This window comes from Lampetra planeri, chromosome 4 (genome assembly GCF_965212315.1).
Source record: "Lampetra planeri chromosome 4, kcLamPlan1.2.h2, whole genome shotgun sequence".
Lineage (NCBI taxonomy): Eukaryota > Metazoa > Chordata > Hyperoartia > Petromyzontiformes > Petromyzontidae > Lampetra > Lampetra planeri.
The window spans coordinates 5,961,807-5,972,544 of record NC_136110.1 but is presented as its reverse complement, the minus strand read 5'-3'; the positions used below and the strand labels follow the sequence as shown (position 1 = coordinate 5,972,544).

Genomic DNA, 10,738 nt, shown 5'->3' with positions numbered 1-10,738 from the left:
ATATAATTTGTCGCCACCTAGTGGAATCTTTAATAAAAGAAACTTGAGTGGTTTGTTTTAATAGTGAGTATAGAAACAAACAAGATGTATTGTAAGAGTCACTTTATTTTTCATTAATATTAAAGAAGTGAAGTTGCCTTTACATGCTTAAGCTGTTAATTTATCCATTGCATGGGTGGACCTTATCCTTATCAATCATCCAGACATTTGCCCCCCCTGAGAGATTTTGCAGGAGCCGCCACTGTAACTCTGATAATGTATCCACTGTCCTTGAAAGTGCGCCTTTTGGCGTCATCTGGTCCAACACCAATGGAGACTAGGCTCTAAGAAAAGCTGTCTCGGGTGTGGACCAATCAACTTCAAGGACAGTGCATATCATTATTATCATCATCAGAGTTGTTTCTTTTTTGTTTGCATTTTGATTGCTTGTGTTGTGGTTATTGCAAACATGATGCCTTGTATAAAGGTGTCAGTTTTTGTACCAGTTGAAAGGGTAAAAACCTATTACTTCTAGCATGGATTCTATTGTCCGTGATGTTATCTGCGAATTGACTCCACATGCGCTAAACAAAATCACGGATAATTGCAGATAAGAGGAAGAATAGGGGCGTGCGGCTAATCGGAGTTCGTGTGTCCCTTCGGATAATAGTAATCGCGGGCAATAGAGCCGCAGAAAAGAGACGTTCAACAGTAAACGCTTCTCTATTTGGCCACGTTGCAGAAGCATTTGTAGTCAGACACACAACAAAACCATGGTAAATATTTGCTTGTAAAAATAAATAAATGAGAAAAATGTTTAGCGTCTTCACTTTGTGCTCTACACACAGCCGTCACATTGACTGAACTTCGATTGAAAGCTTTCGTGACTGCAGGGATTCATCTTCTTGGTTCTTTCGGTAAAGTCACGTAGAAGGGAAATAATAATATAATAAAAATAAAACATAATAAAATATTATTTAAATTTCGATTTAAAGCTTTCGTGACTGCAGGGATTCATCTTCTTGGTTCTTTCGGTAAAGTCACGTAGAAGGGAAATAATAATATAATAAAAATAAAACATAATAAAATATTATTTAAATTTCGATTGAAAGCTTTCGTGACTGCAGGGATTCATCTTCTTGGTTCTTTCGGTAAAGTCACGTAGAATGGAAATAATAAAATAATAAACATAAAACACAATACATAAAAACATTGTATTATTATTTAATTATTTCCATTCCACGTGACTTTACCGAAAGAACCAAGAAGATTGCCTGAACTATTTCCCTGCAAGGCAAACCGGTTGCGTTCGTCTTGCCACGGCCGTTTGCGGTAGTCAGTTCAATTGCAAGATCACTGCGCTGTCTTGCTTGACGACTTCGTATCCCAGCAAAGTTTAAACATATCCGGACAACCTTTCACCGCCCCCCCCCCCCGATTCCACTGAAACGCTGGTCACTGACAGCGACAATGTAGAAGTGTGTTTAACCAAATCGCGCAGGAATGCTTGAACGCCGCGCACATGCAGTAGCATCGATGCATTAAGAAAAACGAAATCGCGTCTGTCCTCGTAGTCACTCGACCTTTAAAAGCCGTTAAATCCACATATCCTCGCAGTCAACGCTAAGCAAATACGACGAAGAATTTCCCGCAACCTCTGACTGGTTCGGCAGTGATCCTCGCACAAAAAGGGGGGTGGGGGGTGTGGACGTCTCACCCAGTGCGCTTTCAGGGCAGACACTCAGAGATGGCACCCAGAGTTAATCTTATTCTTCACATTTGTAAAACAAAATAAACGTATCTATGGGATCTTTTTTTGTTGTTGCCAGTACCAAAATGAGGAAGAAAAACTATAGTAGGCTGCTTCGCCCTTTCTGATCATATAACAGGTGTTAAGTTGTTTAAGCACCAAAATCGATACCTGCTGCAAGGCGTCTGCATTAACCACACATGTGAATGCACGCATTATCAGGGCATGTTTGTTTACACGTTTTTTCGCAAGTATTTGCGGTTAATGCAGAATTGATACCTTGCGAAAGTATATCTATTTGATGTTTGCACACCTTAACGCCGGTTTTATTGACAGAAGCCTATTCTTACATTTTAAACGTTTTTTTTTACTGAGGCTTCTGGGATTGGTAAACATTATAATGGGGTCCCTCTGCCCCTACCCCATTGAAAACCCAACCGCTCTGTCTGAGGAAGTAGAATTGCAGTTTATTGTTATGTTCTAATGTCGCGGCTACGCATGAGATTTTTCGGTAAAATTTGCGGGGGAAAAAAAATACGAGATGGTATCGTATCGCGCGTATGAGATTGTTTGACACATCTGGCAAGGTGAATGTTGAAAGTGAAGTAAACCATTGAATGGAGTTTACACTTAAACAGCAAGACGTTGACAACGTTGTGGATACTGGATGAAGGTTGTCATTGACGGAGATATCATGAAGATACCAAAGCTATGTTTCAAGATATTGTTTTAAATGTCATGAATTCGCCAATGTCATACAGTGAGGACCACCCCCTCCCCCCAGCCCCCCACTCACCAAACACAACACAGAAAAACATTGAAAATGATCTTCTTGGCACATAATTTATTTACAAATGTAACTTGACTGCAAATGAAACAGACGTAATTATCCATCCGGTTCAGGAGAAACTGCTTACATTTAAAATCATTATTCAAAAAGTAAAGATCATTTCTCATCAATGGTCTAAATAAACCACTCGGCATTTTGATGCAATGCAGTAAGGCATTTTCAGTAAGATGTTTTTTTTTTGCTTGATATACTGTATAATATATACTATTTTATAGTCTAAAAGTGGTTTCATGGTAATATGCATTTCTATATTGCTGGTTTTATTGCTCGTTTTAAATTAATCATAAAGGCCACAATGAGAATTTTGGATGCCTGCATAGAAATATGTTCACGATGCTTAGTACACCACGGAGTGTGGCGTCTTTTGGTGTGTACAAAGGTAAAGGTGCAGCCCTGCAATGGCCTGCTCACGCCACTGCTGGCAGAAGGGCCTCCAACCAGAGGGGAATCTAGAAAAGCCCCCTCGAGAAAATTATCTTGTGCTTAGCAGTTAATACATTGTGTATGAGGTTTACAACATCTTTAACAACACCCACGAGTTATGAAATAATCCTTCAAATTGCCTAAGCAAAATACTTCAGTTAAACAAATGCACAAAAAAGGACACTATTGACATATTTCTTCCTTGCTTTTCCAGAAAATGCAATATCTTAATATATCTCGCTTTAGTAAAATAAATACAGATATAGCTATAAACATTAAACATCTGTATAGAATTACAAGTCGTATATTATTATTTTGTACACGCGCGTTCGGGGGCACAGGGATATCAAAGCTATGTTTCAAGATATTGAAACATAGCTGAAGGGGCAAGACGGCCCTGGCTTGATTGTCGGCATGCCAACATTAGTGCACTAATTTGCCAATAAAACACATTCGGGGAGAATCTATGTTGAGGATTTGGGAGCTTTTGATGCTCAGTCTTCACGACAGACACCTCAGGTGCCTCTGCCCACACACATGCTCCATCGGGAACTGTGGACATTTGTAAAATATATAACTCCTGCATGGGTTTTCGCAGCTGTACTTGTGCATCTCTCTCCGATGTGTTGTTCGGGTCGTGCCACGTGTTGTTCAGCACGTCTGACGTTTCTGTCCACGTTACGGGCAGCTTATTCAGGAAGGATAGCTTGTGCGGCTGTCAGTGAGTCCTGGGCTTGTCGTTTTACGAACGACTCTCCATATTTCAGTGATGTTAAAACGTAGCCTGATCTTTTTTCCCCCAGCGCTTAAAAAAAAAGACCTCAACTGAAATGCTGGCACTGACAGCAACAAGGTAATAGTATGTTTTGGAACAAGCTCCCAGCAATGGGATTAAGTTGCTGAAAAAGCTCCCAGAACGTGGACCGAAACTTCGGACGTCGTGCCGTATAACCCAACAGCACATCGGCAACTTGTGCAATATAATATATAACCGGCGGTGTTGTTATTCATCCTCGGCACCATTTGGTTTGCTTTCGCTCACAACAGCTTGTAAAATTCTACAGGAATCCTCATTAAATTAACTTTTAAAAGATTATTTTATTCTTTACGAAAGTGGAACAAAACGTTAAGGAGTTCTGAGAATAACACGTGTGATTTTTTTTGTATATTTATGGTCCTGTAGGATTTTGCGAGCTTGGTATAATAAAAAAAATGTTTGAAAGGGAATTTTTGCAACATACAAGGGTGGTTCAAGGTGAAACTGAACTTAAGTTTTTGAAAGTTTTAAAGTAAAGTGAAGTCTAACGCTTGTCCTATATTTCAAAGCAATCCCCTGATACACACACGTATTTGTCCCACCGGTGTTATAATGCCTTCATGCCAGAAGCATAGAATCATTTAGGTCAGACATGCAGCCATTTCAGGACATGTGCTTTCACATATTTTCCATTTTGTGCAGACTCTCATCCATATTAAACCTTTTTGCACTGCTCAAATGCGGTGTTGCGTGAGAGACACGCATCACCGATCTGTAGGGCAAACCTACTGCTGCACATTTCAGCTCTTTTTACAGCCTTCTTCACTAGAAACCTCATTATGCAATGCCATTCCACAGCCCATGGTACACTGGTCGCTGCCATCTTGAAAACACCCAGACTCCTTTGCACAGCTGTGATGTCACTTCGCGGAGAAGTTGCCAGATATTACCTGTACCACTCTAAAACGTTCAGTGATGATCTGTCATTCTTTCACAACAATCCACAACTTAAAGTGCAGGTTAACCTTAAACCACCATTATACATATTTCTAAAGCATTTTTAAAAACAAATCTGATTCAGCACTGTATTGAGAAGAATAAACATGCACCAATTGAATTATAATCGTATGCTCTACAAATGTGATTACTTTGGAAGATAACACATGACACGTTTTCAATAAGAAATGTAAGTAGGGTGGCTCAGATACCCCTTTTGCTCTCAAAACATATAAACCCATTCATAGTAAATACTTCTCTGTACAAAATCAACTTTTATAGCCTTTGAAATGATGCCGTTGACACAGCTATGCCTGAGCCTCAGATTTAAGACGCACTCGAATGTAAGACAACTTCTGCAGGTGCTTTCTTTTTATTTTAAATCCTCTGTTGCCATTTTTACAAATCCAGTTTTAAGCGCAACACTTCCCAATCTGCGCTCTGAAACCTCAACACATTTCCCAGCAGCGCGGCTCAGAAGTGCCTTCCACTCAGGGGAACGAGCGAGCAAATTACGACGCAGTCCGAGGTATGCGACTGCCACGTTCCTTCAAAGCACTCCTTCGCTGCTTTTTATGGGCGAGCGAACGAGTGAGCGCACGAGCGCCCAATTACACATGCGTGGCCCCTTTCCCAAATTCGGGTCGCTTCTACTCGACCGCTCCCCTCTCTCGCTTAATCGCCGGGTCCCCTATTTCCACTGGGGACTCGGAGTCAAGTGCGCTCTGCCAGTGTGCACTTCTCACAAGCAGGGGCATTGATGCTTCATATCGGGGGGGACCATCTGAACACCAAGACGGCTGCCCGCTCCCTTTTGTGTCTCATGGCGAGAAAAGGAGCGGATAAATAAATATATAAACGGGGGTGGGGGGGTGGGGGGGAATTTCTATGCCCCAGAACTCTTGAAAGGGAAATGTATAGAATTGTGATCCCAACGACCACGGGCTAAAGACAAGGGCATTCTTCTTAGAATGAAAGAGAGAAGCAGAGTGAGGTTGAGAAAATGCGTGGCTTTTTTTTTGCTTTCTTTTTTTTGCTTTGTTGGCATCGTCAGTGTTGAATTCCCTTTTTGGGGTAGAGGTTTTTATTTACCTGACTCAGCCAAGGCGGCGACACTCAAAGGCGCTGGCTGCTTAGTGAAGGAAGTCTTGTATTTTTAAAGGCAAATGGCAGTGAGAGGCAAAATCCACAGTCTCCTTGTCTCGCAAAACATTTGAAATGCTTTGAATTGGATTGTCATCAGCAGACTCTCTTCGTGTCCAAAACCATGAGTCGAACAAGAGCGACGTTGTCCATAATGTAGGTGATGCTTGTTGGTTCACGTTAGAAGCAAAACAACTACATTTGTTTTATCCATCTCTTGCTTGAAAGTAATAAAATTGCTTCGTATGATGAATTGCTGGAAAAAAACTTTCTCACGCCGTGATAAGTGCCAGTTGCTACGTTTTTTGTTTAACCTTCATATGCTTTTCTGTTATTTTATGCCATTAATCAGAATCCGTGATCTATGACTGTATTTTCATTTGTCTGAAAACGCTTTTGAAATGAAGCCGAGAAAAGTTAATATATCAACAGCTATATTTTCTCTAAGTCAATTAAGTGAACACCATTCCACTGCTGTGTATATAATAGGCGTGCTAATGCATGTCCATGTGTGTCTGTGCGCGCGCGTGTGTGTTGACCCATCTACTCCAGCGAGCCGTATTATTTTCCTAACAGCTGTCCGTACTGGCGAGTGGTTGAATTTTTGCCCGTGAGTTGGTGCGGAGCGAGTGTTTACGCGATCGCTCTCAGAACGGCACCACGAGACCCGGTCCCCCAAGCCCCTTCGCATGTCTGCAATTAGCGCAACTGTTCCCAAAAAATAAACAAGTGCCGATTTACCCTGTCGCCTTGCGAGGTGCGAATAGTGCTACCGCGTGAGCGTGCGGGTCAAAAGTGTTGTTTTAAGAACTCGTTCTTTGTTTAAATATCGGTACTGCAGAACCATTTGTTGTTGACGATTTTGTTCTTTTTGTGCCACGTTTGTAGGACCAAAAAAACGTTCCAAGCCAGATCAAGTTGCCGTGTGGGTAGGACGAGTGTTGAATCAGGGATGCAATTGTTTTACTTTGAACCAGCAGGGAAATCCTTGGTGTACTGTACTGTAATATACCCGAATTTCCATGCTCATCCCCTTCAACAGGCTGCACTGACCAGCGTGGTCAAGTATAGTCAAATAACCCCCACAAACCACATGCTGTGCAGAGGCACTCTTCCGGCAGTGGACTGACACATGGGCTGTACTTGTATACGCTCTGTTGATATTAGTTCTAGGTTTAAATGAGGACAGGTGATTGTCCGTCTAAGTTAGCAAGTGTGTAAGCACACTGTCTATGGCTGTGCACCTCAGTGGAAACGGATTCCTTTCCTGGCACGACCCTCCCCTAGGTCAACTCAGCCTAATAATGACAACCCTGGTAGCCACACGTGGTGCTGTTGCCAGCATCGCTTTCTTTGCCATACTAGGCGCTCGCTTGCAGCTCTTGCCCCGACAATTCAAACAGTCTAAAATGAGGCTCTTTGTCTGAGCGTACACGTGTTTGTGCGTGCGCCCGTGCGTGTGCCTGGCAAGTGATGCTACGGTGGTCAGCTCACCGTACCACCCATGTGTGACTCCTCAACATAAATCATTGGCACTTCATATCAGGATCTAGGTGAACTCGGCGTGAGAATGAACACAGAGCCGTGTGCACAGGTGGGCAGGTAAAGGGGCGGTGTGCAAGCGGTGCTGGCCACACCACTCTGAACGAAGTGCGCTGGCCACACCTCGTTCGTCACCCTGGCCATAACGGGCGATCGCTAATGACACTTTCCCCAGCTGTCAACACGGGCCGAGAAGATTGGGGGACGATCTCCGCTGTTGCTGTTATTATTGTTGTTTCAATGTATCCTGTGTTTGCGCGGGTGCTCGTGAACCTCAATTCTCAGTTCATGGCAGTCGTCGGCTGGCTCCTTCCACGCAGCACTAGCACTGGTAGTAGGTGTAGTGGTGCTGGTGCACCTTCCCTTCCACGTGCGTGTGCGTATGCGTGTGTAGCACGTCCGCCCCTACGCCGCCGCCCCCGCCACCCCCGGCCGCCTTGCCGTATCCGCCCCGGCCCAGCGTGTGGGCCTTGCTGGAGTGCGCGGGCACCAGCACGTGGTGGTAGTGCTGGTGGTGCGGCGGCACGAGAGGCGCCGCGTGCAGCCCCAAGCCGAGGGGCTGCAGGGAGCCGGGCACCGGCGGCAGGCAGGGAGACGGAGGGGCAAGCTTGGTGAGGTCTTCGTGCGCCACGGCCGCCGCGGCCGCCGCGGCCGCCGCGGCCGCTTTCTTCTCGGGCGCGCGGTCGCGCTGGAAGCGCCCGGACGATGTGGCGGATGACGATGCGCCGACGTTGCCGCCGCCACCGCCGGCGGCCGCGCCGTCCTCGGCGTCCACTCCGTAGGCCTTGGGCTTGCGGCTCTGGCAGAGCCACAGGAGCACGGAGCCCACGATGAAGAAGGCGCCGGCGGGGATCCCCACGATCACCGGCCACGGCAGCGAGCCGGCCGGGCGTGGGCTCGGTGGGGCCGGGTGCCGGCTTGGGTCTGATGGGGACGGACACGGACGGACACACAGACGCACGCGCACACGCGAGCTGTGAGAAAGGGAATCGTAATGCGCTTTTGCGCGTGTTAATAATTGCTTTTAAAATTGATTGTTACGCTCATCATAGACAGGACAAGAAAATAATGTAAGAGAAGTAAGATGGAGATGTGGGGTAGGTGCAGTGATATGAGCAAAAGGCAAGGGATAGTGTGGTGATGAAGGATAGAAGATATGCATGATGGGCAATTGCCCCCTCCAAATTTTTGTAATCTGATGAACAATAACTCTGGATCGAGATTTAATGTAGATACATATCATATATATAATGAAAATGTTCCTTACATGCCATCGATTTGGCAAGCGATAAATGACCCCATCTGAAATGTTTAGCTGGGTGCGCCACTCCAAGTGAAATTGATCTCCTGCTCAATTGAGGCGGTGCTCACCTCTTTACAGCCCCAAGTCAGAGGCGACAATTCCACATTCCTATGGCTGGGGTGAGTCTCTCCCATAGGACAACGAAATGTTGACTTCCCCCACTAAGCGGTACCATCTTTATCGACCCCAAGATGGATGATGTTCTGAGTCAACCCCTCCAACCCGGATTTGAAACTAGCAACCTTTCGATTGCGGACGCCGCTCGCACTGTCAACGCTGAACCAGCTGGCCACCTGGCCGGATCACCGGTGATTGTTTTGGTCGGTGGTCGGGGTGTGGCGGCTGCATTGGCGGTTGTTGGCACTGGCAGCAGCGGCGGCGGCGGCGGTATTTGCCGAGGCCGACGTACCGGGCTGCACGGTGAGGAAGGCGCTGCGGAAGCTGTATCCCATGGTGTTGGCGCCCAGGCAGATGTACATGCCGGCGTCCTCCGCGCGGGCCCGCGCGATCACCAGCTTGTTGAGGAAGGAGCCGTCGGGGCGCGACCACACGTCTCCCGCGGGCAGCACCACGAAGCGCTGGCCGCCCACGTCGAGTGTGGCGTTGTGGTGGCGCTCCGACCCGGGCTCGACGCGCTTGAGCCACTGCACGACGGGCCGCACGTCGCTGCGCACCTTGCACTGCAGCGAGGTGGTGCCGCCCATCTCCACCGTGGTGTTCACCGGGTGAGTGCCCGTTAGCACTGGCTTGGAGCGCAGGCGCTCTGCGGATGATGTGCCGGATTTGGGTGCGTGGGGGGGGGCGGTGGTGGTGGTGGTGCGAACAACGGGGAAAGGAGAAATTATGAAAGGATAATTGAGAGTCAACGTCGAGGTAGAAGTGCAACGGTTAGCGCGCTGCGCTATGAACCCCGCGGGACGAGTTCGACTCCCGCTCACGGCCAACACCAGTGACGATTATCTGAATCGGTTCTGGGCCCCCCCCCTAGGTCGACTCAGCCGCAAATTACTACCTGGTGCGATGTCTAATCATTACCACTAGGGAGACAAAGGCGGCCGGGCGTGGTGCTGGCCACCCACCCACTCCCTCTTATGGTGTGCCAGCCTTTATAGGTGCGAACAATGGGAAAGGAGAAAATTATAAATATTAATTGAGTCAACGTCGAGGTACCCGTTATAGAAGTGTGTGCATCTAATATTTTAGTCTATAAATGCGTGTGTGTGTATATGTGTAATTAATCATCGATTTTTGGGTTAGGCTATGCAATAAGCTAGACATTTTTTCGTCGTGAAACCATTTCACCAACCAACGGCCTAACACATTATATCGTCACGTTTATCAGTAATTTTTTAAAGAGATGTATATTTCTCACAAACACAGACAGAAACGTTTCACCACCAGCAACAAACAGGACACACTATAAAAGTAGTAATACAACAAATATTCGACTGTACCCTTGCTAGCAATGAAGCATGTATAACTTCAACCCAAGCTCTTCATGCCCTGATGCTTGCATTGTCTTCGTGCTGTTCGCTTTTTGTCATTCTATGGTCTAAGACAGGTTGAAACTAGGCCATAAAGAAGGCTGTCTCTGGTGTAGGCCAATCAGTTTCAAATACAATGCATTTATTATTAGAGCAAGCTTGTTTGTGCGCATGTTTTGCCACAAGTACACGTGTTTGTACGTGCGCAGGCTTGATGCCTTGCAAAAGGTTTCTATTAAAAAATCTAAACATCTGTTTTATTTACAGAAAGGGTAAAGTCAATTCTTATATATATTCCATCATTTTGACACTGGCAACAACGTCGCATAAAGTAGTAATAGTAAGAGTTAACACGTTGCTTTTAATTGAGCGAGGTTATACGAGCTCGGGGGAAGCAAAGAAATTACGGGAGAGAATTCCAGAGTGGTGCTGGTGGTGGAACACCGCGTGGATGAGTCGAAACAGGCACTCTGGTACACCGGGCCCTTAACATGGGTGCAGGAATGAACGA

General features: G+C 46.1%; 1 protein-coding gene across 1 annotated transcript in view; it reads right to left on the bottom strand.

Annotated features, from left to right (window-relative positions):
* Window positions 1-2,558: 2,558 nt before the first annotated feature.
* FGFRL1 (fibroblast growth factor receptor like 1) overlaps window positions 2,559-10,738 on the bottom strand; it is a 101,792-nt gene continuing 93,612 nt past the window's right edge. The window contains exons 7-8 of the mRNA XM_078593126.1: window positions 9,153-9,506; window positions 2,559-8,364 (exon numbers count right to left, since the gene is read on the bottom strand). Coding sequence (XP_078449252.1) covers window positions 7,763-8,364; window positions 9,153-9,506 — 956 coding nt within the window. The 3' untranslated portion in view covers window positions 2,559-7,762. The remainder of the gene's footprint in view (window positions 8,365-9,152; window positions 9,507-10,738) is intronic.